Source organism: Heterodontus francisci, chromosome 10 (assembly GCF_036365525.1).
Source record: "Heterodontus francisci isolate sHetFra1 chromosome 10, sHetFra1.hap1, whole genome shotgun sequence".
Classification (NCBI taxonomy): Eukaryota; Metazoa; Chordata; class Chondrichthyes; order Heterodontiformes; family Heterodontidae; genus Heterodontus; species Heterodontus francisci.
Window position 1 is genome coordinate 124,546,485 of NC_090380.1, and position 22,098 is coordinate 124,568,582.

The window sequence follows — 22,098 nt, forward strand, 5'->3', positions numbered from 1 at the left end:
CCTGGAATGGGCGGGTTGTCTTACGAGGAAAGATTGGACAGGCTAGGCTTGTATCTGCTGGAATTTAGAAGAGTAAGAGGTGACTTGATTGAAACATAAGATCCTGAGAGGTCTTGACAGGGTGGATGTGAAAAGGATGTTTCCCCTTGTGGGAGAATCTAGAACTAGGGGTCACTGTTTAAAAATAAGGGGTCGCCCATTTAAGACAGAGATGAGGAGAATGTTTCTCTCAGAGGGTCGTGAGTCTTTGGAATTCTCTTCTTTAAAATGCGGTGGAAGCAGAGTCTTTGAATATTTTTAAGGCAGAGGTAGATAGATTCTTGATAAGCAAGGGGGTGGAAGGTTATCGGGGATAGGTGGAAATGTGGAGTAATCAGTTCAGCCATGAACTTATTGAATGGCAAAGCAGGCTCGAGGATCCTAGTGGCCTACTCCTGCTCCTAATTCGTATGTTCTTTTATCAAGAATCGATTGAAGACACTGGATACTGAAAAGGCTACGGACCCTGACAACATTCCGGCAATAGTACTGAAGACCTGTGCTCCAGATCTTGCCGTGCCCTGAGCCAAGCTGTTCCAGTACAGCTACAACACTGGCATCTACCCGGTAATGTGGAAAATTGCCCAGGTATGTCCTGTACACAAAAAGCAGGACAAGTCCAACCCGGCCAATTACCGCCCCATCAGTCTGCTCTCAATCATCAGTAAAAAGTGATAGAAGGGGTCATTGACAGTGCTATCAAGCGGCACTTGCTTAGCAATAACCTGCTCAGTGACGCACAGTTTGGGTTCCACCAGGGCCACTCAGCTCCTGACCTCATTACAGCCTTGATTCAAACATGGACAAAAGAGCTGAACTCAAGAGGTGAGGTGAGAGTGACTGCCCTTGACATCAAGGCAGCATTTGACCGGGTATGGCATCAAAGAGCCCTAGCAAAACTGAGGTCAATGGGAATCAGGGGGAAAACCCTCCGCTGGCTGGAGTCATATCTCATGCAAAGGAAGATGGTTGTGGTCGTTGGAGGTCAATCATCTGAGCTCCAGGACATCACTGCAGGTGGTCCTCAGGGTAGTGTCCTAGGCCCAACCATCTTCAGCTGCTTCATCAATGACCTTCCTTCAATCATAAGGTCAGAAGTGGGGATGTTCGCGGATGATTGCACAATGTTCCGCACCATTCGTGACTCCTCAGATACTGTAGCTGTCCGAGTAGAAATGCAGCAAGACTTGGATAATATCCAGGCTTGGGCGGATAGGTGGCAAGTAACATTCGCGCCTCATAAGTGCCAGGTAATGACCATCTCCAACAAGAGAGAATCTAACCATCTCCCCTTGACATTCAATGGCATTACGATCGCTGAATCCCCCTATAACATCCTAGGGGCTACCATTGACCAGAAACTGAATTGGACCAGCCATATAAATACCGTGGCTACAAGAGCAGGTCAGAGGCTAGGAATCCTTCGGCGAGTAACTCACCTCCCATCTCCCCAAAGCCTGTCCACCAGCTGCAAGGCACAAGTCAGGAGTGTGATGGAATACTCTCCACTTGCCTGGATGGGTGCAGCTCCAACAACACTCAAGAAGCTTGACACCATCCAGGCCAAAGCAGCCCGCTTGATTGGCACCCCATCTACAACCATTCACTCCCTCCACCACTGACGTACAGTGGCAGCAGTGTGTACCATCTACAAGATGCACTGCAGCAATGCACCAAGGCTCCTTAGACAGCACCTTCCAAACCCACAACCTCTACCAACTAGAAGGACAAGGGCAGCAAATGCTACCCCACATGGACTGCACCGGTTCAAGAAGGCTGCTCACCACCACCTTATACAGTCATACAGCATAGAAACAGGCCCTTCGGCCCACCACGTCCATGCCGATCATAATGCCTATCTATACTAATCCCACCTGCCTGCATTAATTCCATATCCCTCTATGCCTTGCTCATTCAAGTACCTATCCAGATGCCTCTTAAATGTCACTACTGTTTCTGCCTCCACCTCCTCAGGCAGCTCATTCCAGATACCCACTATTCTTTGTGTGAAAAAGTTACCCCTTTGATCCCCTTTAAACCTCCTCCCTCTCACCTTAAATCTATGCCCTCTAGTTTTAGTCACCCCTACCATGGGAAACAGACTCTGGCTATCTACCCTGTCTATGCCTCTCAATTTTATATACCTCTATCATGTCCCCTCTCAGCCTACTTCGCTGCAGGGAAAACAGACCCAGCCTATCCAATCTCTTTTTATAACTCAAGCCCTCCAAACCAGGCAACATCCTTGTGAATCTTTTCTGCACCCTCTCTAGCTTAATCACATCTTTCCTGTAGTGCGGCGACCAGAACTGCACACAGTACTCCAAATGCGGCCGAACCAACATTACGTACAACCTTCTCAAGGACAATTAAGGATGGGCAATAAATGCTGGCCTAGCCAGCAACGCCCACATCCCATGAAACGAATAAAACAAAAACAAACCCCTCCCGCCCCATCTCCCCCACTCCAGTACTAGCAAAGGGGAGGAGTATAGGAAAATGTAACTGTTTGAGAGTCTGGGTGCTTGAGAAGGGTTTGTTTTAGGATCGGGCTGTACCTAGTTTAAAACAACTAGAGTGTGGAACTGGCAAGCCCAGTACTGAAGGTGATGTTCACAAACCGTACCTTCACACTGCCTGATGATCTCTTCTGCAGTTTGATCATAATGAACCAATGGGTTGCTGGCATTTCGATACTGCAAGAGAGGGAAAGTGTTAGTCCCAGTGTGGATATAGAACATCTAACATGCGCTAGAAGGCACCCTCACAAAGACACCACATCTGCCTCCCCACTGCTCAGTGAGCAGGGGTGAAGGTCACTGGTAAGCCAATCCTTGCACTTATACCAGGTCTGTAGATTTTCAGTTCCTGCTGACTCACCCTCGCATCCTTAGAGTCAGGGACACATGGAATGGTGTTTTGGGTTAGCTAAACATCACTCCTGCACCCCCAGTCTGACAAGACACGATACAAAACAGTTTCAAAGTAAGTTCCGTGACGACAGGTTAGCGGAGACCTGGACTGTATTTACACTACATGGGGACATGAATCCAGACATAGTGCTGAGCTCCATCCTGGGGATTAAATCATGTCAGGATTGTATCGCGATCAGTGATCCAGAAATTTGCAAACATTCTGAAGGATTTGACAGGGTAGACACAGAGATTGTTTCCACTGGTCAGGGAATCAAAAACACGGGGGCACAGCCTCAGGATAAGGCGTTAATCATTTAGGACAGAGACGAGGAGGAACTTCTTCTCACTCTCTGGAATTCTCTATCCCAGAGGGTTGTGAATGCTCCATCGTTGAATATATTTAAGGCTGGGATAGACAGGGATATGGTGAGAGGTCAAGAAAGTGGAGTGGAGGCTGAAGATCAGCCATGATCATATTGAATAGTGGAGCAGGTTCGAGGGGCCGTGTGGTCGACTCCTACTCCTATACCTATTGTTTATCCTTGTACTGGATTGACACCACAGGAAGTCTCATTGCCAGGGGATTGGATGAAGCCGACTCTGGATTTAACGATCAGTTTAGTGTCAATGACTGGCTGAAATCACTAAATTTACAGCATAAACCAGCTTGCAAAATCTATGGTGCAGACAAAAGGAATAGCTTGACACACCTGATCCAGAATACAGGAGTTCGGAATTTCATTCTTCAGTCGCCAGGCAACACCAACGTGAGACTCTGGCGAATCAAAGCTGGCACTGGTTGGTGTTCGAACAATTTCTGCTCCAAGAGCTCGCAGTACATCCACCTTCAGAGAATAATCAACAGGTCAGGGAACTCGGCACAGGGGGGCGGGGAGTACTTGCAGGTTTCTGTGGATGGATAGACTGGGAAACATGGCCCCCATGTCTAGGCTGGCCTCTGGGATCACGACACAGAGACTCCCACAGAGCAGAACATCACAAAGACATGAAACACATTTTACTGCACACAGGACACTTTGCTCCTGTTCCGATACCCTGTGAAACTCTCCAATCCCTGCCAGTGACATTGAATCAGGCAGAGATTCAGAACACACTTGCCCAGTGCTGCAGGGTACAGCACAAATCATTCGACAGCTCTGGGAACAAGATCATGCGCTCAGAAGCTGGTCACTCTTTACACAAACTTTGACATGAGGAATCCAGGTCTTTATAGCTCGTGCAGTTGCCTGAACTCCTTAAATGTAATGTCAATGGTCCTGGGCGCCCCGACTCGCCCCCGGGGTACGGGGCCTGGGCGCCCCGACTCGCCCCCGGGGTACGGGGCCCGGGCGCCCCGACTCGCCCCCGGGGTTTTTACCTTCTCCGTGCTCATTTTCTCTGGCAGGACGATGATACAACGATAACCTTTGACAGCAGCAGCCAGTGCGAGGCCAATCCCTATGAGCAACACAAATAACATGAAGTGAGTGTACACTGCAGTTAAGTAGGGGACACTTTGACCCTTGTTTCTGGGGCGGGATTTGCTTTGAGACCCTTTGCCCTCAGAAAGGAGTGGGTGACCCTTTGACACCTTACCAGTGTTCCCCGAAGTCGGCTCGATGATGGTATCTCCTGGTTTTAGTTCTCCAGATTTCTCGGCATCTTCCACCATTCGCAAGGCAATTCGATCCTTCACACTGCCACCAGCGTTAAAATACTCACACTTAGCCACTGAAACAACACAAAACATCAAATCAGCAACATTCAACCTCGCACTTCAGACACATCGGGTCCCGGGGAGGCCCGAGCCGGTGCTGAGTTAGTTTATTTCAAGCACAGAGTTGAAAATAATGGTAACTGGCCCCAATACCTAGAGTTCTAGAAAGAATTGACGACAAGCCATGAACCCCACTGTAAGTACATGCATGTCTATCAGGTAGGAACACAGGAACTTCACAAACATACGAATTAGGAGCTGGAGTAGACCCCTCAGCCCCTCGAGTCTGCTCCACCATATAATAAGATCATGGCTGAACTGATTACTCCACATTTCCACCTACCCGCTAACCTTCCACCCCCTTGCTTATCAGGAATCTATCTACCTCTGCCTTAAAAATATTCAAAGACTCTGCTTCCACCGCCTTTTCAGGAAGAGAATTCCAAAGACTCACGACCCTCAGAAAAAAAATGCTCCTCATCTCTGTCTTAAATGGGCAACCCCTTATTTTTAAACAGTGACCCCTAGTTCTAGATTCTCCCACAAGGGGAAACATCCTTTCCACATCCACCCTGTCAAGACCCCTCAGGATCTTATATGTTTCAATCAAGTCACCTCTTACTCTAAATTCCAGCAGATACAAGTCTAGCCTGTCCAATCTTTCCTCGTAAGACAGCCCGCCCATTACAGCTATTAGTATAGTAAACCTTCTCTGAACTGCTTCCAATGCATTTACGTCCTTCCTTAAATAAGGAGACCAATACTGTACACAGTACTCCAGATCTGGTCTCACCATTGTCTTGTATAACTGAAGCATAACCTCCCTACTTTAGTATTCAATTCCTCTCGTGATAAATGCTAACATTCTATTAGCTTTCCTAATTACTTGCTGTACCTGCATACTAACCTTATGTGATTCATGCACTAGGACACCCAGATCCCTCTGCATCTCAGAGCTCTGCAATCTCTCACCATTTAAATATGCTTCTTTTTTATTCTTCCTGCCAAAGTGGACAATTATTTCCCACATTATATTCCATTTGCCAGGTCTTTGCCCACTCACTTAAACTATCTATATCCCTTTGTAGCCTCCTTATGTCCTCTTCACAACTTACTTTCCTACCTATCTTTGTGTCATCAGCAAATTTAGCAACCATACCTTCGGTCCCTTCATCTAAGTCATTTATATACACTTTAAAAAGTTGAGGCCCCAGCACAGATCCCTGTGGCACACCACTCGTTACATCTTGCCAACCAGAAAATGATCCATTTATGCCTACCCTCTGTTTCCTGTTAGCTAGCCAATCTTCTATCCATGCCAATATGTTACCCCCTACACCATGAACTTTTATTTTCCTCAATAACCTTTGATGTGGCACCTTATCAAATGCCTTCTGGAAATCTAAGTACAATACATCCACCAGTTCCCCTTTATCCACAGCACATGTAACTCACTCAAAGAACTCCAATAAATTGGTTAAACATGATTTCCCTTTCACAAAACCATATTGACTCGGCCTGATTTTTTCTAAATGCCCTGCTATAACATCTTTAATAATAGCTTCTAACGTTTTCCCTAAGAGTGATGTTAAGCTAACTGGCATGTAGTTTCCTGCCTTCTGTCTCCCTCCCTTTTTGTATAAAAGGAGTTAGATTTGCTATTTTCCAATCTAATGGAACCTTCCCCAAATCTAGGTATTTTTGGAAAATTAAAACTAACACATCAACTATCTCACTAGCCACTTTTTTTAACACCCTAGGATGATGTCCATCATGACCCGGGAACATGTCAGCCCGCAGCTCCAACAATTTGTTCAATACCACTTCCCTGGTGTTGTAATTTTCTTGAGTTCCTCTCTCGCTTCCATTTCCTGATTTACAGCTAATACTGGGATATTACTTGCATCAATAGTGAAGATCAATGCAAAATATCTGTTCAGTTCATCTCCCATCTCATTATCCACTATTAATTCCCCAGAATCACTTTTTATAGGACCAATGCTCACTTTGTTAACTCTTTTCGTTTTAAATATCTACAGAAACTCTTACTGTCTGTCTTTATATTTCTAGCGAGCTTTCTCTCGTACTCTAATTTTACCTTCCTCATCAATCTTTTTACTTGAAGGATCTTCACCTGGACCATGCTGGAATCAGTGTTCTGGTGAGTCATATAACTAGGGCAGTAGAGAGGGCTTAAAATTAAATAGTGGGGGCGAGGGATCAAATGAGGGAAGATGGGATAAATTAAGGAGAGGACAAGGCAAGAGAGCAAGGTTAGTGGTGAGGCTGATTGTTACCAAACTGCAAGAAGTATACTGGTTAAATCAGGACAGAAGTAATAAACAGGCGAATAAAGCATCAGTGCTGAGGGACAGGTTAGGGGGTATAGCCCAAATAAGAGTTTTTTTTTTATTTTAGAGTGACAGCACTGAAACAGGCCCTTCGGCCCACCGAGTCTGCGCCAACCAACAACCACCCATTTATACTAATCCTACATTAATCCCATGTTCTCTAGCACATCCCCACCATTCTCCTACAACTTACCTACACTAGGGGCAATTTACAATGGCAAATTTACCTATCAACCTGTAAGTCTTTTGGAGGTGGGAGGAAACCAGAGCACCCGGTGGAAACCCACACAGACACAGGGAGAACTTGCAAACTCCGCACAGGCAGTACCCAGAATCGAACCTGGGTCGCTGGAGCTGTGAGGCTACGGTGCTAACCACTGCGCCACCCTTCAAAACCTAAAGTTCTATATACAAATGCACGGAGTGTAAGGAATAAACTAGATGAGCTGCAGGCGCAAATTCAAATGGAAGATTATGATGTAGTGGCCATCGTAGAGATGTGGCTGCAGGATGGTCGGGACTGGGAACTAAATATACCTGGTTATAAAGTTTACAGGAGGGACAGGGAAAATGGCAGAGGGGGTGGAGTAACCTCACTGATTAGAAATAATATCACCTCATTGGTGAGGGAGGATATAATGAGGGGAAAGCATCCAGTGGAGACCTTATGGGTGGAATTGAGGAACAGAAAAGGATCTAAAACTGTAATGGGTGTTGTGTATAGACCCCCTGGTAGCAGTTCTGAGGTGTTAGATTGTATAAATGCACAAATTAGGCAAGTGTGTAACAAAAGCAGAGGAGTATTAATGGGGGATTTTAACTTACACATAGATTGGGAGAGGCAGACTAGCACCTGTCAGAAAGGTAGTGAATTTCTGGAATGTGTCTGGGATAGTTTCCTACAGCAATATGTCCTAGATGTAACAAGGGGACAGGCAATATTAGATTTAGTTATGAGTAATGAGCCAAATTTAATTAGTAGCCGAACTGTGCGTGAACATTATCAAATAGTGAACACAACATGATCGAATTCAAGGTAGTGTTTGAAAGTGAAAAGCACGAATCAGCTACTAGAATTTTAGACTTGGGTAAGGCTGACTTGACTGGGATGAGACAGAGACTGTCCACGGTAAACTGGGTAGATCTGTTAATGGATCAAACGACTGAAAAACAGTGGAGAATATTTAAAGAAACATTTATCAAAATACAGAGCGAGTATATACCCGAGAGGAAAAAGCTCCACTTCACAGAAAAAAACAGCCATGGACAACTAAAGAGATTAGGGATAGCATAAAACACAGTGGCGCAGTGGTTAGCACCGCAGCCTCACAGCTCCAGGGACCCGGGTTCGATTCCGGGTACTGCCTGTGTGGAGTTTGCAAGTTCTCCCTGTGTCTGCGTGGGTTTTCTCCGGGTGCTCCGGTTTCCTCCCACAAGCCAAAAGACTTGCAGGTTGATAGGTAAATTGGCCATTATAAATTGTCACTAGTATAGGTAGGTGGTAGGGAAATATAGGGACAGGTGGGGATGTTTGGTAGGAATATGGGATTAGTGTAGGATTAGTATAAATGGGTGGTTGATGTTCGGCACAGACTCGGTGGGCCGAAGGGCCTGTTTCAGTGCTGTATCTCTAATCTAATCTAATCTAAAAGAAAGGGCTTACAAAAATGCAAAATGCAGCACAGATCCGGCCGAATGGGATCGATACAAAGACCAGCAAAGGGTCACAAAGCAGCTTATAAGAGATACTAAAAAAGATTATGAAAGGAAACTTGCAAGGGACATCGAAATCAATAAGAAGAAATTTTATAGTTACATAAACGGATAGCGGGTGGTCAAGAGCAATGAAGGCCCACTAAAAGCTGAAACTGGAGATATTGTCATTGATAATGGGGAAATGGCAGACATGTTGAACAATTACTTTGCCTCAGTATTTACAGTTGAAAAGGAGGATAATTTGCCAGAAGTCACGAAAAAATTAATAGCCGATAGGGGACAGGGACTTAATATAATTAACGTAAGTAAATCATCAGTAACAAGGAAATTAATGGAACTAAAGAGTGAAAAATCCCCAGGACCTGACAGTTTCCATCCGAGGGTGTTAAAGGAAGTAGGAGAGCACATTGTAGATGCCCTAACTATAGTCTTTCAGAGTTCCCTAGATTCAGGAGTGGTCCCTCTGGATTGGAAAGTTGCACATGTCACTCCACTTTTTAAGAAGGGTGAAAGGGGGAACCAAGGAAATTACAGACCAGTGAGCCTGACATCTGTGGTGGGGAAGTTGCTGGAGTCTATAATCAAGGATAGGGTGACTGAACACCTAGAAAAATTTCAGTTAATCAGGGACAGCCAGCATGGATTCATGACAGGAAGGTCATGCCTGACAAATCTCATTGAATTTTTTGAAGAGGTGACAGGGGAATGTCTATGGATGTTATTTATATGGACTTCCAGAAGGCATTTGATAAAGTCCCACATAAGAGACTGTTAACTAAGGTAGAAGCCCATGGAGTTGAGGGCAAATTATTGACATGGTTAGGAAGTTGGTTGAGTGGTAGGCGACAGAGAGTGGGGATAATGGGTAAGTAATTGGCAGGATGTGACTAGTGGTGTCCCGCACGGATCTGTGTTGGGGCCTCAATTATTCACATTATTCATTAACGACTTGGATAATGGCATAGTAAGTCATACATCCAAATTTGCTGACGATACAAAGTTAGGCAGCATTGTAGACAGTCTAGATGATAACAAAATCGCAAGGAAATATTGACAGACTAGGTGAATGGGCAAAACTGTGACAGATGGATTTCAATGCGGGCAAGTGTGAGATTTATCCTTTTTTGGTCCAAAAAAGGATATAGAGCAGGGTACTTTCTAAATGGGAAGAGGTTAAGTACAGTGGATGTCCAAAGAGACTTGGGGGTTTAGGTGCATAGATCTTTAAAATGCCACGAGCAAGTGCAGAAAATAATCAAAAAGGCTAATGGAATGCTAGCCTTTATATCTAGAGGATTGGAGTATAAAGACACAGAGGTTATGCTGCAGCTGTACAAAACCCTGGTTAGACCCCACTTGGAGTACTGTGAGCAGTTCTGGGCACCACACCTTAGGAAGGATATATTGGCCTTGGAGGGAGCGCAACGTAGATTTACAAGAATGATACCTGGTCTACAGGGGTTAAGTTACGAGGAGAGATTATACAAATTAGGCCTGTTTTCACTGGAATTTAGAAGGTTAAGGGGTGATCTGATCGAAGTCTTCAAGATATTAACAGGAAAAGACAGGTTAGATAAAGATAAACTATTTCCACTGGTTGGAGATTCTAAAACTAGGGGGCATAGTCTAAAAATTAGGACCAGACCGTTCAGGAGAGATGTTAGGAACTTCTTCACGCAAAGGGTGGTAGAGGTTTGGAACTCTCTCCCACAAACAGCAGTTGAAGCTAGAACAGTTGTTAATTTTAAATCTGAGATAGATAGATTTTTGTTAAGCAAAGATATTAAGGGATATGGACCAAAGGCAGGTATATGGAGTTAGGCCACGGATCAGCCATGATCTCATTGAATGGTGGGACAGGTTCGAGGGGCTGAATGGCCTACTCCTATTCCTATCTTCCTATGTAACAATAAAGGTTTTGATAATCTGAGTGTGGCAGGAAGGGACAAAGCGTACAAATTGAAGAGTGCACCAGCAGATAAGACCAGAGGTTCCAAAAATAATAAGACAACAGAATTAAATGCATTCTATCTGAATGCACACAGCATTTGCAACAAGGTAGATGAATTGAGGCACAAATAGAAGTAAACAGGTATGATCCAATTGCCATTATGGAGATGTGGCTGCAGGGAGACCAAGGCTGGAAACTTAATGTCCAAGGGTATTTGACATTTAGGAAGGATAGGCAAAAAGGGAAAGGAGGTGGGGTAGTGCTGTGAATAAAGGATGAGATCAGTACATTAGATTAGAAGACCAAGATGTAGAATCAGTTTGGGTGGAGCTAAGAAACAGCAAGAGGCAGCAAACATTGGTAGGAGTTGTTTATAGGCCAAGTAGTAGTGGTAATGTAGGGCACAATATAAATCAGGAGATTAACAGATGCATGTAACAAGGATAATACAGTAATCATGGGACACTTCAATTTACATATAGACTGGGTAAACCTAATTAGCACTAATGCTGTGGAGGACAAATTCCTGGAATGTATACAAGACAGTTTTCTAGATCAGTATGTTGAGGAAACAACTACAGAATGAGCTATTTTAGATGTTGTATTATGCAAGGACAAAATCAATATGCGGCAGTCCTCTCAAAGGCAGAGCTCCCTAGCGTTGGCACTAATCCCAAACAGAGGCGGCTTCGGTGGATCGGACACATCCGCAGGACGGAAGACCAAGGACTTTCTGTATGGTGAGGTAGCTGGGGCCAGACGACCAGTGGGGAGCCCAAAGCTCTGCTTCAAGGATGCTTGCAAGTGAGACATGAAGGCCCTAAATGTTGACTATTGCACTTGAGAGTCACTGGCTGGTGAAAGAGGGAAATGGCAACACATCCTGTGGACAGGTGTACACTACCACGATGACCAGTTGTTACAGCAGCTTGGCAACAGGCGCCAATGTCAAAAACAACAACACTCAGTGTCACTTGGAAACTACATTAAAAAGCATGACAGTAGACAGGTAATGGGTAGCATTTAAAGAATTAATACATAGTTTACAACAAATTTATATTCCTTTGAGGCACAAAATCCCAGCAGGAAAAGTGATCCAACCACGGCTAACAAGAGAAGTTAAAGATTATATTAGATCAAAGGAAGAGGCTTATAAAGTTGCCAGAAAATGTAGAAAGCCTGAGGATTGCGGGCATTTTAGAACCCAGCCAAGGAGAACCAAGGAACTGATAAAGAAAGCAAAAATAGATTAAAGTAAATTAGTGAGAAACAAAAACAGACTAGAAAAGCTTCTATACGTAAAAAGGAAACGATTAACAAAGACAAATTACAAGCAGAGACCGGAGAATTTACAATGGGGAATAAGGAAATGGCAGAGAAATCAAAATACTTTGCGTCTGTCTTCAGAGAACCAAGGGACTTGCGAGAATAAGGAACTGAAAGTAATTAGTATCAATAAAAAGTAGTACTGGAAAAATTAATTGGACTGAAAGTTGATAAATCCCCTGGACCTGATGATCTACATCCCAGTGTTGAAAGAGGTGGCTGCAGAGATAGTGGATGCATTGGCGGTTATCCTCCAAATTTCTATAGATTCTGGAATAGTTCCTGCAGATTAGAAGGTAGAAAATGTAACCCAACTATTTAAGAAAGGAGGGAGAGAGAAAACGGGAAACTGTAGAATGGACTTTTAAAAGGCATTTGATACAGTGCCACAGAACAGACTTGACAGCAAACATGTAGCTCATGGAATAAAAGGGACGATAGCAACATGGATACAGAATTGGCTGAGTGACAGGAAACAAAGCAGTGGTTAATGGATGTTTTTCAGGCTGGAGGAATGTTTGTAGTGGAATTCCCCAGGGATCAATATTGGGACCCTTGCTTTTCCTGATATTTATTAATGACCGATACCTTGGTGTACAGGGCACAATTTCAAAGTTTGCAGATGATACGAAACCTGGAAGCATTGTGAACTGTGAGGAGGATAGTGTAGAACTTCAAAAGGACATAGACAAGTTGGTAGAATGGGCAGACAGGTGGCAGATGAAGTTCAATGCAGAGAAATGTGACATGATTCATTTTAGTAGGAAGAAAATAGAGAGACAATATAAAATTAAAGGTACAATTCTAAAGGGGGTGCAGGAGCAGAGGGACCTGGGTGTATATGTGCATAAATCATTGAAGGTGGCAGGACAGGTTGAGAGAGCAGTTAATTAATAGGGGCATAGAGTACAAGAGCAAGGAAGTTATGTTGAACTTGTATAAGACACTAGTTCAGCCTCAGCTGGGGTATTGCGTCCAGTTCTGGGCACTGCACTTTAGGAAAGACGTGAGGACATTGGAGAGAGTACAGAAAAGATTCATGAGAATGGTTCCAGGGATGAGGAATTTCAGTTATGAAGATAGATTGGAGAAGTTAGGACTGTTTTCCTTGAAGAGAAGGCTGAGAGGTGATTTGATAGAGGTATTCAAAATCATGAGGGGTCTGGAAAGAGTAGATATTGAGAAACTGTTCCCATTCGCGAAAGGATTGAGAATGAGAGGGTACAGATTGAAAATATTTGGTAAGTGAAGCAAAAGTGAGATGAGGAAAAACTTTTTCACACAGCGAGTGGTTAAGGTCTGGAATGTGCTGCCTGAGAACGTGGTGGAGGCAGGTTCAATTGAAGCATTCAAAAGGGAATTAGACTGTTATATGAAAAGGAAGAATTTACAGGGTTATGGGGAGAAGGCAGGGGAATGGGACTGAGGGAATTGCTCTTTCAGAGAGCTGATGCAGACACGATGGGCCGAATGGCCACCTTCTACGCTGTAACGATTCGGTGATTCTATTATAAAGGATATGATGACTGGACACTAGAAACTAGGATTGGGTGGAGTTAGCATGGAGTTATGAAAGGGAAATCATGTTTGACAAACCTGTTGGGAGTTTTTTTTTTGAGAATGTAACGAGCAGGATAAGGGGAACCAGTGTATGTGGTATATCTGGATTTTCAGAAGGCTTTCGATAAGACCCCACAAAAGAGGTTAGTAAGTAAAATTAGAGCACATGGGATTGGGGATTATATACTTGCAAGGGTTGAAAATTGGTTAACGGACAGAAAATAGAGAGTAGGAATGAATAGATCATTCTCAGGTTGGCGGGCGGTAACTAGTGGGATACTGTAAGGATCAGTGCGTGGGCCCCAGTTATTCACAATGATTTGGATGTGGGGACCAAATGTAATATTTCCAAGTTTGCTAATGACACAAAACTAGATGGGAATGTGAGTTGTGAGTAGGATGCAAAGAGGCTTCAAGGGGACCTGGACAGGCTAAGTGAATGAGCAAGAACATAGCAGATGGAATATAATGCGAATAAGTGTGAAGTTATCCATTTTGGTAGAAAAAAAAACAGATTTACGGAGTATTTCTTAAATGCTGAGAGGTTGGAATGTCCAAACGGATCTGGGTGTTCTTGTTCATAAGTCACTGAAAGCAAACGTGCAGGTGCAGCAAGCAATTAGGAAGCTAATGGTATGTTATCACAATATGCCTTTATCACAAGGGGATTGGAGTACAGAGGTAAACAAGTCTTGCTGCAACTGTACAGAGCCTTGGTGAGACCACACCTGGAATGTTGTGTACAGTTTTAGTCTCCTTACCAAAGGAAGGATATACTTGCCATGGAGGCAGTTCACCAGACTGATTCTTGGGATGACAGGATTGTCCTATGAGGAGACTGAGCCTATATTCTCTAGAGTTTAGAAGAATGAGTGGGCATCTCATTGAAGCATACAAAATTCTTACAGGGTTCGACAAGGTTGAGGCAGGAAGGATGTTTGCCCTGGTTGGGATGTCCAGAACCAAGAGGCAGTCTCCAAATAGGAGGCAGGCCATTTATGAGGAACAAACAAAGAGCAAAGAAAATTACAGCACAGGAACAGGCCCTTCGGCCCTCCAAGCCTGCGCCAATCCAGATCCTCTATCTAAACCTGTCGCCTATTTTCTAAGGGTCTGTATCTCTTTGCTTCCTGCCCATTCATGTATCTGTCTAAATACATCTTAAAAGACGCTATCGTGCCCGCGTCTACCACCTCCGCTGGCAATGCGTTCCAGTCACCCACCACCCTCTGCGTAAAGAACTTTCCACACATATCCCCCCTAAACTTTTCCCCTCTCACTTTGAACTCGTGACCCCTAGTAATTGAATCCCCCACTCTGGGAAAAAGCTTCTTGCTATCCACCCTGTCTATACCCCTCATGATTTTGTACACCTCAATCAGGTCCCCCCTCAACCTCCATCTTTCTAATGAAAATAATCCTAATCTACTCAACCTCTCTTCATAGCTAGCGCCCTCCATACCAGGCAACATCCTGGTGAACCTCCTCTGCACCCTCTCCAAAGCATCTACATCCTTTTGGTAATGTGGCGACCAGAACTGCACGCAGTATTCCAAATGTGGCCGAACCAAAGTCTCATACAACTGTAACATGACCTGCCAACTCTTGTACTCAATACCCCGTCCGATGAAGGAAAGCATGCCGTATGCCTTCTTGACCACTCTATTGACCTGCGTGACCACCTTCAGGGAACAATGGACCTGAACACCCAAATCTCTCTGGACATCAATTTTCCCCAGGACTTTTCCATTTACTGTATAGTTCACTCTTGAATTGGATCTTCCAAAATGCATCACCTCGCATTTGCCCTGATTGAACTCCATCTGCCATTTCTCTGCCCAACTCTCCAATCTATCTATATTCTGCTGTATTCTCTGACAGTCCCCTTCACTATCTGCTACTCCACCAATCTTAGTGTCGTCTGCAAACTTGCTAATCAGACCACCTATCCTTTCCTCCAAATCATTTATGTATATCACAAACAACAGTGGTCCCAGCACGGATCCCTGTGGAACACCACTGGTCACACGTCTCCATTTTGAGAAACTCCCTTCCACTGCTACTCTGTCTCCTGTTGCCCAGCCAGTTCTTTATCCATCTAGCTAGTACACCCTGGACCCCATGCGACTTCACTTTCTCCATCAACCTACCATGGGGAACCTTATCAAACGCCTTACTGAAGTCCATGTATATGACATCTACAGCCCTTCCCTCACCAATCAACTTTGTCACTTCCTCAAAGAATTCTATTAAGTTGGTAAGACATGACCTTCCCTGCACAAAACCATGTTGCCTATCACTGATAAGCCCATTTTCTTCCAAATGGGAATAGATCCTATCCCTCAGTATCTTCTCCAGCAGCTTCCCTACCACTGACGTCAGGCTCACCAGTCTATAATTACCTAGATTATCCCTGCTACCCTTCTTAAACAAGGGGACAACATTAGCAATTCTCCAGTCCTCCGGGACCTCACCCGTGTTTAAGGATGCTGCAAAGATATCCGTTAAGGCCCCAGCTATTTCCTCTCTCGCTTCCCTCAGTAACCTGGGATAGATCCCATCCGGACCTGGGGACTTGTCCACCTTAATGCCTTTTAGAATACCCAACACTTCCTCCCTCCTTATGCCGACTTGACCTAGAGTAATCAAACATCTATCCCTAACCTCAACATCTGTCATGTCCCTCTCCTCGGTGAATACCGATGTAAAGTACTCGTTTAGAATCTCACCCATTTTCTCTGACTCCACGCATAATTTTCCTCCTTTTTCCTTAAGTGGGTGAATCCTTTCTCTAGTTACCCTCTTTCTCCTTATATATGAATAAAAGGCTTTGGGATTTTCTTTAACCCTGTTTGCTAAAGCTATTTCATGACCCCTTTTAGCCCTCTTAATTCCTCGTTTCAGATTGGTCCTACATTCCCGATATTCTTCCAAAGCTTCTTCTTTCTTCAGCCGCCTAGAACTTATGTCCTTTTTCCTCTTAGCTAGTTTCACAATTTCACCTGTCATCCATGGTTCCCTAATCTTGCCATTTCTATCCCTCATTTTCACAGGAACATGTCTCTCCTGCACGCTAATCAACCTCTCTTTAAAAGCCTCCCACATATCACATGTGGATTTACCTTCAAACAGCTGCTCCCAATCTACATTCCCCAGCTCCTGCCGAATTTTTGTATAGTTGGCCTTCCCCCAATTTAGCACTCTTCCTTTAGGACCACTCTCGTCTTTGTCCATGAGTATTCTAAAACTTTCGGAATTGTGATCACTATTCCCAAAGTAGTCCCCTACTGAAACTTCAACCACCTGGCCGGGCTCATTCCCCAACACCAGGTCCAGTATGGCCCCTTTCCGAGTTGGACTATTTACATACTGCTCTAGAAAACCCTCCTGGATGCTCCTTACAAATTCTGCTCCATCTGGACCTCTAACATTAAGTGAATCCCAGTCAATGTTGGGAAAATTAAAATCTCCTATCACCACCACCCTGTTGCTCCTACATCTTTCCATAATCTGTTTACATATTTGTACCTCTATCTCACGCTCGCTGTTGGGAGGCCTGCAGTACAGCCCCAACATTGTTACCGCACCCTTCCTATTTCTGAGTTCTGCCCATATTGCCTCACTGCTCGAGTCCTCCATAGTGCCCTCCTTCAGCACAGCTGTGATATCCTCTTTGACCAGTAATGCAACTCCTCCATCCCTTTTACCTCCCTCTCTATCCCGCCTGAAGCATCGATATCCTGGGATATTTAGTTGCCAATCATGCCCTTCCCTCAACCAAGTCTCAGTAATAACAATAACATCATACTCCCAGGTACTAATCCAGGCCCTAAGTTCATCTGCCTTACCTCCTACACATCTTGCATTTAAACAAATGCACCTCAGACCACCAGTCCCTTTGCGTTTATCAACTGCTCCCTGTCTACTCTTTCCCTTAGTCACGCTGACTTCATTATCTAGTTCCTTACAGGCTTTAGTTACTACCTCCTTACTGTCCACTGACCTCATTTGGTTCCCATCCCCCTGCCACATTAGTTTAAACCCTCCCCAACAGCGTTAGCAAAAGCACCCCCAAGGACATTGGTTCCAGTCCGGTCCAGGTGTAGACCGTCCAATTTGTAATAGTCCCACCTCCCCCAGAACCGGTCCCAATGTCCCAAAAATCTGAACCCCTTCCTCCTGCACCATCTCTCAAGCCACGCATTCATCCTGACTATTCTTTCATTTCTACTCTGACTAGCACGTGGCACTGGTAGCAATCCTGAGATTACTACCTCTGAGGTCCTACTTTTTAAACTTCTTCACTTAGAGGATGATGAATCTTTGGAATTTGCTACCCCAGAGAGCTGTGGAAGCTCAGTCATAGAGTATGTTCAAGACTAAGATTGATAGATTTCTAGATATTAAAGATATCAAGGCATATGGGGATAGTGCAGGGAAAATGGTGTTGAGGTAGATCAGCCACAATCTGGTTGAATAAGGCAGAGCAGGCTTGAGGGGACGAGTGGCCTACTCCTGCTCCTATATCCTACGTTTCAATGAACAAGAGAAGGCCATTCAGCCCCTCAAGCTTGTTCCAATTAGATCATGGCAGATGTGTACCTTAATTCCATTTACCCGCCTTGGTTCTGTAACACTTGCCTCACAAAAATCTATCCCTCAGTTTTGTCATTTTCAGCTGACCCCCTCCCCCGCCCCACCCCACAGCCTCAACAGCTTTTTGGGGGAAGAGAGAGTTCCAGGTTTCCACTCCCCTTTGTGTCAAGAGTGCTTCCTGACATTTATAACATACGTCTCCTTGTTCTGCATTCCCTCCACTAGAGGAAACACTTTCTCTCAATCTTGAGTTATAAAGAGAGGTTGGATAGGCTGGGTCTGTTTTCCCTGGAGCGAAGGAGGCTGAGAGGGGACATGATCGAAGTATATAAAATTATGAGAGGCATAGATAGGGTAGATAGCCAGAGTCTGTTTCCCATGGTAGGGGTGACTAAAACTAGAGGGCATAGATTTAAGGTGAGAGGGAGGAGGTTTAAAGGGGATCAAAGGGTAAATTTTTCACACAAAGAATAGTGGGTATCTGGAATGAGCTGTCAGAGGAGGTGGTGGAGGCAGGAACAGTAGCGACATTTAAGAGGCATCTGGACAGGTACTTGAATGAGCAAGGCATAGAGGGATATGGAATTAATGCAGGCAGGTGGGATTAGTATAGACAGGCATTATGGTCGGCATGGACGCGGTGGGCCGAAGGGCCTGTTTCTATGCTGTACGACTCTATGACTCTAAAATCGATGAACCTTTTTAAAAAAGTGAACAATGGTTTAAAACGGCTGAAGAAAAAGGGGATTCACTTTTTGTGTATTCAATCTGACAAAGACAAAGCAGATATCTTCAAAGCCAAAAACTGTTAATGAAAGTCATCTTACACCCATCCTAAAACATTCCAGAATTGAATGTCATCTTCTAAAACAAAGGAAGTGTGAAGTAGCCAAGTCTTGGGCCATTGTGTGATTACCATGGGTATTAAACCAGAGTGTCTCCTAACAGGAGGTGCCAAGCTTTACTTTAAAACAAAGACAGCACGAGAGAGGGCGCGAGCGAGAGAGAGACAGACATAGAAAGTGAAGCTACTTGTAACAGCCGGCATTCCAGAAAGCCAGAAAGCACTTGCCCTGCTGGAAAAAAATCCAACATCTACACAATACAGCAGCGAGAGAGCTGGAAGTTACCCACCATCTTCAACAGAGCCTTCATTTAAGAGAGAAATCTACAACCCTCTCAGGCCTGCAACTATCCAGATCTCGAGTCTCAAGAGAATTCAACAGGTTTATAGTAACCCTTCTCCTCCACAAAACCCACCTACCTTTTCCCCTTCTCTATCTGTTTCTTTGTGCGTGTGTGTTTGTGCGCACGCAGCGAATGTGTGAGTGAATATGGTTCTGACAATTTCGGGAGAAGGCAGATTGATCAATAAACAATTGACTTTCTGTTGTTAAAATCTACAAGAAAATCCGTCACTGTGTTTATTTGAAAAAATAAAACACCTGGGGCTAAACTCGAATAACAAATACACTTACTGTGGTCAGGTGGGCAGTTGAAGAGAAAAACACCCATGTCACACGACGAGGCTGGAACAACACTCTGGAAGCTTGAACCCATCCAGGACAAAGCAGCCCACACTTCATCCACCACATTCACTCCCTCCACCACTGACGCACAGTGGCAACAGTGTGTAACATCTACAAGATGCACTGCAGCAACTCACCAAGGCTCCTTCGACAGCACCTTCCAAACCCGCGACCTCTGCCACCTAGAAGGACAAGGGTAGCAAATACATGGGAACACCACCACCGGCAAGTTCCCCTCCAAGTCACACACCATCCTGACTTGGAACTATATCGCCGTTCCTTCACTGTCGCTGGGTCAAAATCCTGGAACTCCCTTCCTAACAGCACTGTGGGTGTACCTACCCCACATGGACTGCAGCAGTTCAAGAAGGCAGCTCACCACCACCTTCTCAAGGGTAGTTAGGGATGGGCAATAAATACTGGCCTGGCCAGTGACACCCACATCCCATGAAAAAAAACAAAGTTTACACACAGATGGACAGGAGCCGGACAAAGGAACACAAAAACATAAGAAACAGGGAGCAGGAGTGGCGTGCTCGGCCCCTCGAGCCTGCTTCACCATTCAATACGATGACTGATCTTCTACTTAATTCCACTTTCCCGCCCACTCGCCATATCCCTGGATTCCCAGAGATCAAAAATCTGTCTATCCCAACCTTAAATATATTCAACCCTCTGGGGTGGAAAATTCCAAAGATTCACAACCCTCTGAGTGAAGAAATTTCTCATTTCTGTCCCAAATGTTCGACCGTTCATCCCGAGACTGTGCCCCCGTTTAGATACCCCGACAGGTGAAAATAATCTGAGTGTCTACCCTATCCAGCCCCTTTAGAATCTTATATATTTCAACGAGATCACCTCTGATTTTTCCAAACTCCAGAGAATACAGACTAATTTACTCAGCCTCTCATCATAGGACAATCAGGTGTGGTCTCACCAAAAGCCTATAAAATTGCAGCAAAACTTTCCTTATTCTTGTACTCCGATCCCCTTGCAATAAAAGACCATGTGCCTTCCGAATTGCTTGCTGGACCTGCATACTAACTTTGTGTTCCTTGTGTGAGTCCACCCAAGTCCCTCAACACAGTACAAATATACTCAAGTCTCTACACAGCAGGGAGAAGAAACTACAGCCCACGGCCGCTGCAGCCCGGTCCTTACATTACTTCTGATACTTACAAATTTCACACTTGAGTCCGTAAGCATTAGCGACCTTGTTGAGACGAACCATTGGGGTGTTGCCAATTTTGCTGAGAATATTGGGCAGGATGTGTGGAGTCAGTGGCCTGTGAGAATGGAAGCTCAATCATAAACTGCATTCACCTGCCATTACAACATTCAGGCTAGCTCAGCACCACTCCCACCAAAAGACAGTCACAAAAATTCACTGCCCTGACTCAGGGATCCAGCAATCTGTGCAACACCTCGTCTATTCTTCAACAAGTAATCTCCACACCTCCTTTTAACTAAAACTGTTGCTCAGGGCCAGGTCCTTCCTGTTCACTCAGTACCTGAGGGGGGTGGGGGCCAATCTGTGGGCCAGGGGGAGGGGCCAACCCGTGGGGCGGGGCAGCAATGGTCCAATCACATGGAACTGGTGTGGACTGTCAGTGGACCAATGAGGAGGGAGGGGGCAGGTGATAATCAGTAGCTCAATCAATAGGGAGCAGGCCAGGGTGGGGACTCAATGGACCAATCACAAGTAGGGGGAGGTGGTTTATGGGCCAATTACCATGTAGAGGGTGAGGGGTGTGGTCAAGGGGACCAATCACAAGGGACGGGGGCTGGGATCGGATGATGGACCAATCAGACTCTTGACACCAGGTTTAACCTGGCTGGAACCTTGAGTTAAAAATAAATCAGTTTAAAAATATCCAACTGACAGAAACTCATTGTGACCGTAACAGGGAGAGAGAGAGTCGGCATAAAGCAGCCCAGGGCCAAGGTCATTATACCACACACAATACAGCACCACCGCCCCCACCATACCTCCACCCGGCAACCCCGCCCTGCCCCCACCTCCACCCAGGCTGGTTCCACCCAGGGACGCACACCGAGATAAACATCAACTGCTGCTGGAGGACTATCAATTCAGTGAAAGACGCCCTTTGGTCTGCCCGAAACTTGCTGATCTTCCAGCGCAAAGAGTTGTCCACGACTGAATGTTGCAGACTGGCACATTCCAAGGTCCAGGACTACGTGCTGAGGGACGCACTAAAGCTTGGGGCAGCCGCAGCAAAGGCTCAATGGGGAAAGACCACAGTGTAAAGTCCCCCGTGTAAAGCCAGCGGCTCCTGAGATGGCTTGGCCATGTGAGCCGCATGGAAGATGGCAGGATCCCCAAGGACACATTGTACAGCGAGCTTGTCACTGGTATCAGACCCACCGGTCATCCATG

At 45.1% G+C, this 22,098-nt stretch overlaps 1 protein-coding gene across 2 annotated transcripts in view; it reads right to left on the minus strand.

Moving 5' to 3' along the window:
* cbsa (cystathionine beta-synthase a) overlaps positions 1-22,098 on the minus strand; it is a 47,747-nt gene that overhangs the window by 20,266 nt on the left and 5,383 nt on the right. For both annotated transcript variants that reach the window (XM_068041316.1, XM_068041317.1), the window contains exons 3-7: positions 20,880-20,986; positions 4,551-4,685; positions 4,333-4,412; positions 3,665-3,799; positions 2,666-2,735 (exon numbers count right to left, since the gene is read on the minus strand). In XM_068041316.1, the coding sequence (XP_067897417.1) occupies positions 2,666-2,735; positions 3,665-3,799; positions 4,333-4,412; positions 4,551-4,685; positions 20,880-20,986 (527 nt within the window). The remainder of the gene's footprint in view (positions 1-2,665; positions 2,736-3,664; positions 3,800-4,332; positions 4,413-4,550; positions 4,686-20,879; positions 20,987-22,098) is intronic.